The sequence below is a fragment of the Oreochromis aureus genome, linkage group 2 (genome assembly GCF_013358895.1).
Source record: "Oreochromis aureus strain Israel breed Guangdong linkage group 2, ZZ_aureus, whole genome shotgun sequence".
NCBI classification, from domain to species: domain Eukaryota; kingdom Metazoa; phylum Chordata; class Actinopteri; order Cichliformes; family Cichlidae; genus Oreochromis; species Oreochromis aureus.
Genome location: NC_052943.1, coordinates 2,971,006 through 2,987,684, shown reverse-complemented (window position 1 = coordinate 2,987,684; position 16,679 = coordinate 2,971,006). Strand labels below are relative to the sequence as shown.

The following is a 16,679-nucleotide window of genomic DNA, read 5'->3' as shown; positions in this document are numbered from 1 at the left end:
TTTCTATATGGGAAATGCTTTAAAAACATACTTTGTAATATTCTTTTTCTTTTCAGTATATAGAGTCATCATTAGAAAATGAAAGTGACAAAATGTTTCTGGTGATGCCAACAAGGACAAACACAACATATTTTGTCACTTTGACAGATGCAGCGTGATCAAAAATATCAGCGTGCAAATCAACCCATCAGCAGATTAAATAAAATCGTCCTATCAGTGAAAACTAGAAAGAAAGCACCAAGACGATACTTTATTCAACATATTTATTGTGGCCTCACCGTTTTTTACCATTTTACATGGAAACACGAGTTAGTGTGCGTTCGTATCAAAGCATGAGGGATACAGTGTACAATGCATAAAACAAAGGTCCAGTGCAAAAATATACCAAAGTATCAAAAGAATTATCTTATAAATGATACAGGAGCAGACAGATATATTTTCAGATATTTAGCCATATAATATTTGGTCTTATATAATCTCAAACAACATTTCTGAATAAAGTCAGACTACCATGTATGAAACATGTAATAGGTTGGCTTTTGGAAACTACCACGCCCCCCCAAATTCACCAGGATTATTATTTTGCTTATTGATGACGCAATAAATGTCAATATTTAATCTTAAAGGCTACTGTATACAGTCACCATCCCTTTCACATCCTCTTCCTCCTTCTCTTCATCACAACCAAAACTATCTAGATATCTAAACATGTGTACTAGGTATTATTTAAAGAAATTAAGCCTCTTGAAGCCTCTTCCTTGTTCCTTCTATTGACACTTGACTTAACTACCTCCTCCAACTCTGTCCTTCCTTTCCTTGAAGACTGAATTCTGCTTTTTTAAACACCAGTTTTCATCACACTCTCCCACACATCACATCCACAGGGTGGAAAACAACAGCTGACACTTAAGCGAATACTGCAAAAACGCAAGCTGCTTTGTATTCATTTTTTTTCGTCCTGCATCACACTTCATCCCACTTTGCAACATAATCTGGAGAAATAACAAGGTTGGGCTAAATGTTTGGGCCCATCTCCATTAATTAAACCTTACTTTTAATTTGAAAAGCTGTGCAAATTTACTTTGTGCAATAAAGATGTGCAATCTGATGCGACAGGTCTCCGTGAACCGAACAGAAATAAAAGAAAGGGCGCGTGGGAAGCTAAAGAGACAGCCAGGGGTGGGAGCATGAAGCTGAAGATGGGCAAAAGATGCCGAGGGGATGAAAAGTGGCAGCAAGAGGAAACGTGTTGTGAAAAGTGAGAGAAAAAGAGTTTGTGGGAGAGTTAAGGATGTGAGTCACCACAGGCCTGATACAGAATCTATCACGTTTTTAACCAGTGGAAGGTGTAGGAGGAAGTGCGCCGTTCCCTCGCACTCTCATTAGTGATACAGCGATCGTTCAGTGCTAAGCAACGGGGAGCAAAGAGTGGCAGCAGGCAGGCACTTTGCTTCAAATAAACCAGAAAAATATCCTCATTCTCTAAAAGAGTAGCTTAAGATGATAAATGGATAAACCTGATAAAAAGGAAACTGTTATTAGGTGTCAAACTGGTCAGCTTGCAGACGAGCTGTTTCATATGCTGTTACTTGAAGCAGTCCAGAGAGCAAGACAGATACTCTCAAACAATCGGTCCAATGTTAGACCATGTAAAAGAAAAGTGGTTATTGTAATAGAATTACATAATGAACTTTGCAATTTAATCAGTTTTGAAGACAAATGAGAATTATGGAGTCAGAACTCATTTTAGAGCTGGTTTATTTCCCAGCTTATACCCTAAAGGTGTATGACAGAGTGCGGAAGCAGGATGAGCAGATACAGGCTGTTCGATAACTGAAAGTTAGAGCTGAACAAAAACTACAAGAACTGTGGAGCACTAGGTTTTGGTCTGCTCTCCTGTCTAGTCTGGCCACGGTCCTGCTCAGGAACCTGACCAAAGCTGTCAGTTCTACACCGTCACCTTTCCCTGCAGGCCTGACCACAAGCTAGCACAGCAACAGTCTCTATGTACTTGTCCTATTCCATACTTAAAACAAAAAACGCACATATACAGTAGCCTACAGGTTTTAAAAAAAATGGTAACATTATTGGTAAGAAAGTTAATTAAAAAAAAGCAACCTAGGTAAGTTGTGTTTACTCGTGACATGCTTGCCAGAATTTAACCAAATTTAATTTCATTTGTTGTCCACTTCAAACAAGAATAACACTTTTAAGGTGCCTTACAATCTGAACCTATGTAAATATTAGCACTAGGTACGCTACGCATGTAAAAGTTGGTCCTTTCTTTTATGAGAAAAGTGACTCATTTTGGTACTGCTAGCCAAGCTTCGTTTTCATATAACAGCTAACAGCAGCTAACAGCATTAGCTAGGAACTGCAAGTTAGTTACGGCACATTTAGGCTCTGTTAGCGAGCACCTCTTAGCCTGGTAATATTAGGTCACAATCCACTATGTTAATGCACAATAGCTTGTTATGTTAAGCTATTTGTTAAGTACGTCAGACAATCAAACACCTTCTGTCCCCAAAAGAAATGTTGTAAGACGTGATTAAAACTTAGCAATAAGACAAAAACTTCATTTTCCAGTTCAAAATATTCTCACAGAACCAGCTGTAATATTTCTCACAAGTCATAAGTCTATAATAAAACTAAAATGAAAGTATCAATGTATATAAAAACATTTGGCGCAATTATGATAACAACAAAATTCAAGAGTGTGCAGGATAACCTAAAAAACATAAAGTTAGCCGTTTAAGCAAAATCTCGTAGAAGAGAAAAAGAATTATAAAATGGATAAATATGCAGATTCACATTTGAAGGTAAGAAAACCGCAAAGATTTCTTTACCTTTACCAAACCAAATAATACTTAATGCATACATCTGTGATATTTAATACACAAACACTCATAACATTGACTTGTATGTATTTTGTTGCAACACTTTGGGCCTGGGTGAGTTTCCAGGGTGATCTAAGAGTTTATCAATTTAATAATTTGATTCATAAATGAGATCAGTTACCACTTGTGAATCATCTGTTAGAATCAAGGAAGCAAATACATCAAAGCTTTCATCTTTGGTTTCCTGCCTTGAAGCTCATTGAATAAAAGACAAAGAGAATATTCTGTTTCAGGCCCAACTCACTACATATCCTATATTTTATATTTTCATCATGTTGCCCCATCAAAAACTGGTCCCACAGTGGGCAGTGTAACAAATAGTGATCGAAAGGTTAGCAGTGATCTCTTCAATACTGACGACAGGATGGCTTTTGATGTAACGCGTATAGGACGGCAACTGTGCAAAACACCTCTTATACACGCAACAAGAACATCGAACAAACAGACTTCACATTTGATTTTAGACGATTCGGCCAAGTTTGTGAGACCTGAACACGAGCCTTCAAATTCACTGTGAGCAGCTCACATTAATAACCAAAGACCGTGGGGGGGCATGCACGACTCTGTTTTAAGATTGAATTTCACATTCGTAAGCCTGCAATTCTGTACATATATGTAAAGATGGCGTGTAATAAAATATTTAGAAAACAGTGCATCTTACAGGATTATATACATCGGAAGCTATACAAAAAAGAGCGAATTATACTTGCTTTATATCTCTATTTATCTACACTATGCTGCGCATTTAAATTGCTCCTTTTACGGTAAATGGCTTTTAAGGTCCTTTGCAAAAAGAAATGCGATTTAAATGACGTGGTCCAGTTCTGTGGTAGACTGACCTCTCACACTTAGAGCTGAGGGGAGGGGCTGTGGTAGCAACATATATTTAAACTAAACTATGCAACGCAGCAAATATACCCATCAGTATTTTTTTTCCACACTTGATAACACATTTGCAGACTAGTTGCGAGAGAAAATAATTCCTATCTAACATTTGATAGTGCTATATATTAAATAAAATAGTGATATGTATTTAATAAACTAGAACATGAATCAGTACAGTAATATGATAGTTTGTTTGGGTTCTACCACTCTGATAAAAGCAATTCTATCAATTCAAGGACTTCATAAATACCGGAACAGTTTTGAGGTATTACAGACAGGCAGCGGACACTGTTTGTGGATCTAAAACTCGAAGGACGTAATCATGGCACGAGCAACAAAGATGGAATGACATAAAGCAGCCCACATTTCATTAAATGCCCAGGTGATGTACAGAGTGAACAAGGCTACTGACAAACACAAATTAAGTGATGATTACTCTGGTGCGTGCAGCAACAACAGTGATCGAGGTGTAAGGATGCCGATGATCCAGAGATGCATCAGAGCTGGGCATTTTAAAACGCACACAATCGAATACTTGTTATGCACATAATTAAGTCATAATTGATTCTTGAAAAAAAGAAAAAAAAATCCAGGTGCTGAACGAACAGACTGAACTTTGAAGCCAGGTGTTCATGTGAAATCCCAGAACAATCGTCCACGTGAAGCCCTCGGTTTTGGTGAAACGTCACGTAAAACAAAGGAAAAAAGATGCTGGCACAGCTGCTTGTACCTTTGAATTTCTGTGGATGTGTGTTTGTGCTGAAAATCATGTCCAGGTGTCAGTGCTGTGATCCACACGTCAGTAGTCGAGGATGGAACGATGAATTCAAGCTTTTTTCCTGCAGGCGGATTCTTGACCAGCTCAATCGTTGATCATAATGGTTTAACATGGCGACTGCACAAGGCTGAGGGACGGATCTTGCAATGGTATCCACTACTTCACGGAGGTCAACGCAGGTCAGCACAAAGCAAAAAATAAAAAAACACAACAAGGCATCACCAGGGGAACCCAGAACAATGAAGGCAGACGCCCACCAGTCGATCCCAGAGGTAATGGGTCTTGTTGTTACCAGTTGAACAGCGAGTTCTGTCCAAGAGTCATGAAGTAAATCTGACTGCTGCCTCCCGACTGCACCGACGCAAAGAAAACCTGCAACAAGAGAGCGCTTTTAGGAACTGAAATAAACAAACAGCACATAAATAAAGGGAGTGAGGTTGTTTTTTGTCATAAGTGCAGTATTCCTCCTACCTTGTCATTCCTTTCACACAGGAACTTCAGTTTTTGAGCCTTTTTATGCATGAACACTCCCTCCAGGTTCCCCGTGTTCGCTGACCTCAGCTCTATGGCCTTTTCTCCCCAACCCATCACCTGGTTAGACTGAAGGTAGGCTGGATTGGAAAGAAACAGACGAGTCTGAGCAAAAGTCTAAATATGTCTCCTACAGTTTTACTCCTTATACTTGAATACTGCCTCATCTCCATGCCCCAAAAACACACACACACAGATTGACTACCATCTTATTTTTAGCCCACCCTGTCCCCAATGTGTCTCCACTGAATGTGGTTCAGGTTAAGTTCTCAGTGGCAGGACAGCTGCTCATCGAGATCTAGTGAGTCGAACTGGAAAAATCTACAGTGATGTTAAGCAGTGCCTGACTAATCGTTGTAATTGTGTTGTTGTTAGTGGTACCTGCACAAAGATGCACTGTGCACAAAAATAGACCTTTATGGGTGTATTTAGCATTTGCATAAAGATGTGTGCTCCAACGTTACCGACAGATGTAGGCATTTCCCCCCACTGCAGCACTGTATCCTTGGTGATACGACCATAGGTGTCAATGTAGACGCCCTCGTCTTCATAGCAAACCAGGACCTCTGTTCCAGCTTTGTTTGGCAAAATGATGATTGCATGGGGACGGACGGGACCCGGGATCTGCAGAGTAACGCACACACAAACACAACGTGAACACAACATGAACACTCTTTATTTTGTTTTTTTTTTTCAAACAATTAAAAAAAAAAAAAAAAAAAACCCTAGAAAATACTATAACCTATACGGAGAAAACATTAAGGCTGTTCATTCATGCTATTTAAATGTTATCTGACATGAGAACTGACCAGATACTCAGATTCTCACATTCTTAATTTAGTATCTGGAAAACAGTTTAACAGAGACTGAACACAGCAGCCTGTATTTAAGATCAAATTCCAGGAGGAATAAATAGAAAAACAAGTTAGAGATTCTATTTTATACGAAGACACATTTCACTGCTCAGTTAATCTAAGTTTATCTAACTTTAACTTAGTTTAAATCCATTTAGAAAAGATTCTTTCCACATCTTTGGTTCAGCACTTACACAGTTCAGAAAAGTGTTATTACAGGATTTCACTGAGAACGTCTTCATAGTAGTTCAGTTAACTAAAAATATATTTAACAGTTCAGACACATGTTCATAACAGCTCAGGACGTTTATCTAACCGGATGAAAAACATCTCAACTAAGATCCATTTTCTTATTCAGCAGAAGGATGAACCCAACACTTCAGAAACATGTTTCTAATAAATCAAAGAGTCCGTTAAGCTTTGGCGATTGGACGAATATATCGACTATCGACGATAGGCGGAGCCTTTCGCTGATCGTTTTCATTTATTTGCCCGTGAGGACGTTTGTTAATAATGTTGGTTGAAGCTAAGAGAAGCAGTCAAAAATAATGGCGCTGTTTTAATGAACAAAAGCATTTTATCTAAATTAAAAACCCACAATGGTGGAAACTATAACGTGTTTACAGGCTGTTCCAGTGTTTCTGTCTGACACACTCGACCGAACAACAAATACAAAATTAAACAAAAGTTAAAAATTAAAATGTGTCTTTCAGTGAACATTAAAGTTAAAGTTAAGTCTTTTGTTGGATTTGTTGTTGCATCTCAAATAAATAAATGAATAATCCAAAAAGTATCTACATTAATACTGAAACAAACAAGAAAAGAAGCTAAAATATTCCCTCCAAACAAAAATTAGAAATTTAAAATGCGCAAATCAGTCCGTGCATGATTGCATTGCTCCGCCCATCAAAAAGTCTGCGCCTGCGCAAATACATCTCCTATCGTTGGTTATTGGACTGAAGATTGGAACATTTTTACATATCGCCCAACCTTAAAGTCCATAAAGGTGAAGGAGAGGTGTTTGTTTGTTTGTTTGTTGCCAGCCTCATTTTATCTAACTCAGAAATATCTGTTCAGACACTTTTAGCAAACTAGTTATGAAATATTCCAACCAGCCAGAAGCGTTTACTGCAGCAGGTCTGACAAGATTTAACTATGAAAATAAATTATTGCAACTTTCTAAACATGAATATCAGACAAACTATAAATATTAGGACAAACACAACAACGCCAATGAATCCTTTAACAGATTCCACCGAAGCAAAAGTCCTTCAAAAACAGAAGAAAAAGTTGTGCTGAGCTCTGTGCCGACACAAACACTGCGCCTCACGCTGAACACCTTACCAGAGTGTGAGCCACCACAATCCTGAGCATGAGAACAGGCATCCACAGCCGCAACGCAATCTTAATCCTCTGCCTCGGAATCAGCATTGTTACATAGTTTTCAGGCAACAACAGGAGACGGCTGTGTGTGCGTGTGTGTGCATGTGTGTACTTCTTTAAGTGGGTGGGCACATTGTGTGTGTGTGTGTGTGTGTGTGTGTGTGTGTGTCTGTGTGTGTGTGTGTGTAGGTATGCACCTAAGAGAAGAATGAGTGTGTATCAGATAACAGCTACTGGGAAAAGCCCCAGGAGTGTGAAGGTTCCTCCAGTGTGCGCGAAGAAAGAGAAAGTGAGTGGGTTTAAAGGAGGGCTGGAGCTGCAGCTGAGTGTGTCTGGCAGAAAGCTCCACTGTGTATGTAAGAGAGACAAGAAAAGAGGAAAACAAGTGAAGGAGAGCAGAAATGATATCGAAGCAGCAGCAGCAGCAGTATAAGGCACCGGTGTAGTAGGCAGCTGTGAGCAGGCTCACTTAATATACACAGGAGGAGTGAGGGGGGAAGAGCAGGTCAGGACACACACTCACTTTCTCTCTCTCTAACACACACACACACACACACACACACACACACACACACACACACACACACACACACACACACACACACACACACACACACACACACACACACACACACACACACACACACACACACACACACACACACACACACACACAGTTAATGATGGTAAGAGAAGGAGGACAGAAGGGGTGTATTTTTAGAGCTTATTTCTCTCTTCATGTGTCTCCAACTCCTCCTTGCTTACAGAAAGTAGCACAGTTTAGCGGTGGCAGGGACGCTGTGTGTGTTTGGGTGTAACAAAAAAAAAAAAACTCACAGAGAGAAAGTTTATAACTGCTCTAACTCCACACAGCAATCTGTGACCTAAAAATCTAAATGTGACACGAGTCCTTTCAGAATGACACAAAACGATTAAACGTTCCTCGTATGGATGCTAGGCGGACAAATATAAAGAACATCTTTAAATAGACCATTAAACCAGAACAACCAGCCACCCACTCACACTCCACACCACATGTAGTGCTGTATAGTTTGCACAGTAAATCAACAGATGGAATCAAATTACCTTCAGATTCTGGAAAGACTGATTAAATAAAGGCTCAAGCCAAAATGTTTCCAGCGTAAAGTTGAACAACTTTAATATAAACTGAGCCTCGGGCTCTCCAGTTGTTGCTAAGAACATATTTAACAGGATGTGTCAGGATGTGAATATGACTCACTCAAGCTACAGCGAGCTTTACATGCCCACATACAGCAGAGGAAGAATAATAATAAACTGCTCCAACTGTACCAGCAGTGGGCGATTGTTCACAGTTAAAGAGACAAATACATTTACAGTGCGACCTTTCTAAACATTAAACACTAAACAAGTCAGATTTACATGTTCCCAACAAACACCAAACAATACAGGCCACGCTGAATCCAGCCACCAAATGCAGTTAGCATGTGCATCGTTTACTTCACATTAAGAAATTCACCAAAGAGGTCATGTCTTTACAAAGTATGATTCACTGTATTTTACCCCAGTAAGTGTTGTGCTGGAAGATCTGAGTCCAGCTTTAATTTTTGTTGGAGCCTTGGTGACGCATTTCTTTGATGTACACCTGCAGCGTTTCTTTGTAGCCACAGGTGTTGAAAACACACCTGAGATGTTCCAGTTCATCGTGACTGTTTCGTTAACCGTGAATGTCAGAGGGTGCTTTAAGGTGACAGTGAGGTGGGTTTTTTCATAGGTTATTATGCAAAGTTTAACTGGGACAACTCACTTGAGATTAAATCGCTTTGTATGTGACCTATAAACTGAAATGAATTTGGGTCCCTGATGCAGATACTGAGCCTATAGCATATACAGTCATGGTACGTCTTTCAATTCTAAGGTTTTACATATCAGGAAATAATGAAGACATCATTTAAGAAAATTAAGCCTGAATGCAGCAATAGTGTGTAGTAAGGGTGTGCTTAGTTTGTTAAAACACTTCTTCTGCATTTTGGCTGAATTTTTGTTAAATGAAATAATGACACGGTGTACTACATGTTATTGCCTAATTTAAAGGTGTTCTAAGGACTAAATTCTTTTTCATTATGTCCTGATAAAACTTTTGAATTTAAAGCAGATCTATTTTTTTTTAAACCATGAGTATATCAGGTATCCCAATAAAAACAGTTGGCAAAACAAAAGCAAGTTCAGAGTTAGAGGGAGGTGACTCGACCGGACTGTGAGCCTCAGTTTATAAGGTTTATGTGGGAGGGCGTGGCTTGTGATGCCACTGCAGGTGAGATGGATGCACCTGTGTGGCATCTACAATCACGCCTCGCCAGCTTATACCGGACCACCGGGTCCTGTATTGGTTGTTGTTGTGGAGACGTAAATAAAGCATCCTGAAAAGCTTGAACATGTCACCGGGTCTGCTGTGGTTCGTTACAGTTTGAGAACAGCACTTTGGTTCTACATGTAAATGGTTAACGGACTGCTCCAACATGGGGTTAGTGTCTTGCCCAAGGATATTTGGCATGCAGACTGGAGCAGACTGGGATCGAACCACCAGCCACTGTTAGTAGGTGACCTACTCTCCCACCTGAGCTACAGCCACCCGCATCAATCACACTAAAGCATGTGACCGCTTTAGTGTGATTGCTCGTGTTGGTCTCATTTTCAGGAGGCGGTGTCGAGTCTGTGATGAATCTGTTGGGTCAAGCTGTGCTATTTCTAGAGAACATCACAAATCAAACTCCTCCACAGCCACACAGGAAATGATCAAACGCTCCAGACCCTCTCAAACCTCGGAGTGCCTCGTCGAAACATCCACATTTCAATATCAGCTGAAACATCAGCGTACATGCATAAAAGATCTGTGACAGCAGCTTCATCAGTCAGTGTCTGCAGATTTAATGAAAGTTCAAACACCACATGTGAATGTCTGAACGGAAATGTGAACGTGAGTCACAACAGTTTGATTTGAGTTCCCACAGACAGGAGAGAGAGAGCGAGGGCGAGCAATGATATTTTGGTAAATGCAGAAAGAGAGACGATAAAACTAAGAGAAAATGAACAGTGGTACATTGAATGATAGAGTGACAGTGGGAGGGAGAAAAGGAAGCGGACGAAAGAATAGTTTCTGACAGCCATCGACTGTGTGGGAGGAGAGTGGAGGGAACACAGCACAAATGCAGGAAAGTAATGACTGACATGTGTAGACTGTGAGTGGGAGGAGGGCTATACTGAGATACATGCCAAGAGATGAAGAGTGAGGTGATGTGGTCGACTGGAGGAGAGCTGATAAATTAAAGAAAAGGACTTAATGAGCTGCTTTAACAGAAAGCTGCAGGTACAGAGATCAGACATCGGTTTAGTCTTTAAATATGTAAAACTCTCCCGACGACAACTACAGGCTACATTTTAACACCATATGAACCACAGTGATGGAGCAGAGCAGGAAAACCCTCAAACTATCCCACATCACCGACTCGACACGCACCTTTATGGCAAAAACAGTGATGGCTGACACTAACGACCTCGTTTTTCCTGTTTCAATGTGACATCTGTGATTGCTGCAACTCCGAAGGTAAGGAATCTATACTCAGATCAAAATCAACTCCAACAGATAATCATGTCTAAAATGGGCTAACCCAGCTCTCACAAATATCCACAACTTTTTGAGTAATCCTGCTAACAAAACATGCAAACCAACACAAACAGACACGCACAACCTCCGGAGTCGAGGTGATGACGCGATCCTCAAAGAGTACGAAGAACAGAGCAGATGCTTACATGTGTCGGCAAGTAGAGGTCATATGGTGTTCCAGAGTCTACGTCAATGGCGTGGAAACCAGACACGGAGCCGTAGATGACCTTTAACCTTTGACCTTCCTCCACTGTCAGGTCAACAGAAAGTGGCTTTTGAGGCAGAGTTCTGAAGGACTGGGCAGACACACAGGCACGATGGTTAAGTTAGATAAGTTTGCACATTAGCATGTAAAATGGAACTGCTCCATTAATAAATAATGCAGTGTCACAAAAACTGACATCCTAAGATAGTCCGCCTAATTCTTCCATATGGTATATTTCTGGCCTTTTCAAATGAGAAAAAAATGTGACACAGTATGAAAGAGAAAGTAGTTCAGGCCTCAGAGGACAAACAGAAATGGGACACATCTCTGCTGAGAGTCTGTGGTTATGAGACCCAGAACCCTGATGAGTCCCGTCTGTGTGCATGTAAGTGTTCGACTGTGGAAATAACACACCAATAACCCACCAGTGCTTAATCAATGAATTGATCAATGGAAAGGAAAGTTCGGACACTAGCTGAGAAGGCTGATGTTCTCAGGTGTTGCACCACGATGTTAAACTTAGCTTCACTTTGTCTGTAGTGCTGTTAGTCAGCATGCTAAAACCAGCATGTCAGCCTGTTTACATGACTACACCCACTGGTTAGTAAAAAGGCATGTGGTTCAACCTTTCAGCTAGATGAAAAGTCTGAGATAAACTACTGTGGCCATTACGATTACTATAAACATCTAAAAAATCTAATAAGTAGTACTTTCCATGATATTAGAAGTACTCCAGGTATTTAACATGCACTGGACAGACATACCAGCAGCTCCACAGACTGATGAACTTATATCTTCAGTATGTCTTATTTTATATTGCATTTCATTAATTTTGTTACCAACCTTAAAGGCCATAAATTTGTGGTAGGGTTTTGGGGCCCAAGCATACACCTCCACAGCATTCTTCAAGGCAATCACCAAGAACTTTATCTTCTCATAACGCACTAAAAAACAGAAACAAGGAGTAAGGAGTCTGAAAAATCAGATACATCATATTCTACACGTAGCTCCTAAAGATCACTACATAAACAACATCTGTAACCTACTTTATTTGTAAGTTTGAAGCTCTGTAAAAGATAATTCTGTTTTTATTTGCAGAGTGTACCTACCCACTTTATAGTGGACACAGCCCTCTAAATCACCCACTGATGTCCAGCCCTGTCTCTTCTCCACCTCTGGGTCATTACGCAGGATTTTATTCCTTAACCAGGACAAGTAGTAGAGACGCAGCTTGTTCTTTTTTCCTACAGACAGAGAGGGAAGGATGCAAATGACTTCAGTGTGACAAAGTTAAAAAGTTTCTCTGAGGTGACTGAGCAAACCACAAGTGTCAGTTTTACCTGAAGAAACCTGTTAAAAAGTTACAGTTTGAATGTGGTCTCTTTGAACTACTGTGCAAAACTCTTTAAGTAGAGTTTCATCATTATGCAGGGCAGAGTAATGCACTCTGTGTCACTGTTTTTGTAGTTCTGAACATTTGAACATGCACATATACCTGATATAGTAATCAACACATTGAGTCCTTCAAGTACGTCCATTTGTTGAAACCGTCGCCTGCTGATGAGCGGGTACACCTTTCCCTGACCACTTCGATCCAGCAGCCACAGACCGTTCTCTGTGCCCACCAGCAGATTCACACCTGCACGTCAAAACAGAAAATATCAACACTGACACAATTTGTATCAGTCATTTTCTGTCATTTTCTGAAAAAATCTACTTCATTTAAAAACACAATCAATATAAAACACATAAAAACTACATACCCCATAATCCAGCACACAGAACCTCCGCGTTGAACTTCTTTTTGTACTTTCGGATCTCCGGCGTGTCGCTCTGTGGTCGAATGTTGGTTGGGTTCACATTAACCACGGAGCCCTTCCTGTGGTTCTCTCTCTTCAGTGGCTCGCCCTTAATGCTCGCTGAATGCAAAAATGATTCAAGATAAATGTTTAAAAAACAAAACAAAACTATGCTCACAAAGCAAACTGTAGCTCAGCTCATGCAGGACTCTGTGGTAGAAAACTCACTCGGGCTCTGTGGTGGTGATGAGATGGGGATCAATCGTGGATCAATGAAGGGCAGGAAGGAGGAAGACGATGATGTCAGGCTTTTACCGGTAGGACTGCCGATATCCTGATGAGTACAATGACAAAGGAAGTGATTTTATACTTAAATAAAAAGCAAACAAAAAAAACAACAACAACACAACAGGCAGTTACAGTTATGAGTTATGGAACCATAAACCATTTATATAATCATTTACCAATTACAAATTATGGTTTTCATAAATCAGTAACAGCAATTATGTTAACTTGAAATCGGCACTGAAAACCAGGAAGACTGAGCTCCCAACCTGTGCCACTACCTCCCTCTGGTGGACATTTATAACTAATGCAGTCTGTCACTTTATTTAAACCTTGGCTATGATAATGATCCCAAATGCTCAAAGGTTTATATCAAGTAGTCTGTTGACATTTATTAACACAAGGACATTAATACTGATACAACTGTAAGTCCATCTGAACTTAATGAGCACTTTGTCTTAAAAAACAAACAAACAAAAAACAAACAACTATTATTCTCATTTACAATTTAAACTTTTGTTCTTGGATGCTACTAGAGTAGCTTTCATTCATAAATCAAAATAATCCATATTTATGTTGTACTGGGTCTTGATGCTGCCAATCAATTCATCCCCTGTCCTTCTTTAAGGCCCTCCTCCTTATAAGATAACTTGTCTGTGATTGGTTGCCCCTCAAAATCAATGCAATTTGATCTCCAAGAGCCAAGAGCAAAAAGACATTGAGTGTTTAGAGCTTTTGGCTCACAGCAGTTAGTTTGACAGTGTTCAGTGTGAACATCCACCACTGAAACAAACTGACAGTATGACGGCAATATAATACAGAGCATGATATACTGTTTTCATTATAAACAACTCTGCTGTAGTGTACACTGAATGATAAACAGGGATGCTGATGATGACAATGAGCAGAAGAAGTAAAGCAGCAAACCTCTGAGAAATCTGTGCTGTGTTTCTACTTACATGTAGATCCTGGTGTGTGGGGGATCCGGGAGATGTGGGCGATCTCAAATAGCCGAGTGCCCGTGCTCGCTGCTCCTGGCTGAATGCATTGTGGGTAGGACTAGAGGAAGAAAGTTTTTGCAGAAGGTCTGGTAGCAAGTAGGTGTCATCTGAACCCAACTGAGAAATCTATAGAGCAATACCAGGAAAGGTAGTAACTTGAGTAAGTGTGAGACGTCACATGAATGAATGTTAAAGCCAAAGGAAGTCAGCTGTTGTTACACAACCGACCACAGAGCAGACAATCACATGTGCTCGTGTGGTTGTTTGCTCAGTACCTGGTTGAGATTACGGTGAGGCTGCAGGACGATGCCGTCGGGTATTCCTCTGAAGTATTTCCCTTTTCCATTGGACATGCCAGACCTTGAAACATAAAGCTCGAGATTTTAGACTAGTGACCGACTGCAGATGTCGCATTTCATAGTTTGAAAGAAGACTGATGCATAAACAGACTCTGATTTCATTTCCTCTTCATACTTAGCTGAAATATTTCAGTGCACATTTCTCCCAGTAGATGCAGCAGAATTACTAATTTTGTGCCTTTTTACTAGACTCTAAATATCAGTTTAAAAAAAATCTTGCAACACATCAGGTTTCGTCACAGTGCTGTTTGGAAACTCAGAGTTGCTTCACTCCTTCATGTGCAGCAGGACACTTTGTGTTTTTGCAAAAAGAAACTATCGAGCAGGTCAAACACATGATGCACTTGATGGGAACATTTTTTAAACAATAAACTCTAACAACAACAATACAGCATCATAAATACACTGAGGATGTGTTTCTTTACCCGTTTTGCTCCTCGTCATCACTGCTGCCGACTTCATCGCTAGAAGAAGAGTATTCTGTGGCCTTGTTCAGCCGACCCAGAGCGGGTTTTATTCCCTGTGAGAGGAAAAGGAGGTAGCCGGGTGACAGAGAGAAAAATCATAGATGTTAATGTGATGAAGCGTGCAAATTTCAGATCAATGAGGACGAGGGATTTAGATGACATGTGTATGCATGCTTTGTACTGATACTATGATATACTGAAACAATTTAAATCTATAAACCAGTGAGACTGCACACATGCTCCAACAACACTTACCTGTGTGTGCCCACTGCTTATGTTATCCAGCTTCCTGTGCGGGTGCTGCTGCAGCAGAGGACTTTCCAGCTTGAAGTAACCTAAGACACACACACATATATTAGCAGCAGTAATGCAGAGTGAGAGTTACATGTGGAATCTCATGTGTAAAAATGCCTGTTTTTTTAAAGACAGTAAATGGACCCAAGGCTGTGAGCTAGTTCAGGCAGGTCACTCGAGCTGTACTGTCCTCATTATCTACAGCAACCCAACCCATCTAAAAACGCTCCCTTATTCACAAAGGGTCACCACAGCGGGCAGCTCGGTATGTTTGATTTGACAGGTTTTTTAAATGTTGGATGGCCTCTCTGGGGAAAGCCTGAAATTATTTGGATCTCGTCCCTGGATCGAACTGACAATCTTTAGCTCGTTAGGCAAATGTGTAAACCACAGTTTCACCTTCATGTCTCTGCATTACTGTGTGCTGTTTAAACCCAGCATCCACCTGCAGCTTCCAGGGGAATGTTTAATAATGACTCCCCAACAGACATGCAGTTGTGGAAGTACAGAAGCTCCTCTGTAAGCTCCTAAACTGCCCAGGTGATTTAAAATAAAAGTATATTTAAATTTCCATAAGACAGAGGCATGTTGTTCATAGTGTATTTGAAGAAAACTGATTTACAGTCCACCTTTTAAAAGTCGACCACACAACAGTTTACTTAAACTTATACATAAGTATTTCTGCTGTGCTCTGTCCAAATGGGCTCTATTTTCTTTCTGTTTTTTATCTCCACATGACAGAAACATCCAGCTTCTTTTGTTCCTTTATATCCTACCAGCTCACCACTTGGTGTCTACCTGCTGTTTGGTGCTGGTTGGTAGTTTACGGTGGGTTTTAGAGCTATTTCACTGAAAACTGCACAATACTGCAGCTCAAACTTTAACAATAAAAACTAAATCAATACCATAAAGATTTAGCCTGTAAAACAAAAACAATGGAGTAAAAATAAAGCTAAAGAGCCATTTGTTGTCACTTCAAACACTCGCTTTATATTTTCCACTGATTCATGTGATGCATTGTAATCATGAAGTAGAGACTTAAAGGACGGTTACATTAGGGTTGGTTATCAAGTTGTTCAAGAAGGTAATTACATGCCCAAAGAATGACTGTATTTATAAACAGTTTGTTTTATGGAACAAAACAGGAAACAACTTCTGTTTGTTGTGTTTCCGTCAAGTGTGAGAAAGAAGAAAGTCTTTCTGTGCGGCTACAATCAAAAGTGTTTGTGGAAATAACATCATCGGGGCGCCCAAGTAAGCCTACGTATTAGTACGAATTCACACATTCAATAAATCGA

The 16,679-nt window shown here is 40.1% G+C and overlaps 1 protein-coding gene across 5 annotated transcripts in view; it reads right to left on the bottom strand.

Annotated features, from left to right (window-relative positions):
* Positions 1-254: 254 nt before the first annotated feature.
* LOC116328147 (TRAF2 and NCK-interacting protein kinase-like) overlaps positions 255-16,679 on the bottom strand; it is a 58,939-nt gene continuing 42,514 nt past the window's right edge. For all 5 annotated transcript variants that reach the window (XM_039615253.1, XM_031749863.2, XM_039615260.1 and 2 more), the window contains 13 exons: positions 15,343-15,422; positions 15,046-15,140; positions 14,537-14,621; positions 14,220-14,387; positions 13,204-13,309; positions 12,940-13,095; positions 12,672-12,815; positions 12,286-12,420; positions 12,020-12,120; positions 11,118-11,267; positions 5,556-5,715; positions 5,032-5,171; positions 255-4,932 (listed from right to left, as the gene is read on the bottom strand). In XM_039615253.1, the coding sequence (XP_039471187.1) occupies positions 4,849-4,932; positions 5,032-5,171; positions 5,556-5,715; positions 11,118-11,267; positions 12,020-12,120; positions 12,286-12,420; positions 12,672-12,815; positions 12,940-13,095; positions 13,204-13,309; positions 14,220-14,387; positions 14,537-14,621; positions 15,046-15,140; positions 15,343-15,422 (1,604 nt within the window). In that variant the 3' untranslated portion in view covers positions 255-4,848. The remainder of the gene's footprint in view (positions 4,933-5,031; positions 5,172-5,555; positions 5,716-11,117; positions 11,268-12,019; positions 12,121-12,285; positions 12,421-12,671; positions 12,816-12,939; positions 13,096-13,203; positions 13,310-14,219; positions 14,388-14,536; positions 14,622-15,045; positions 15,141-15,342; positions 15,423-16,679) is intronic.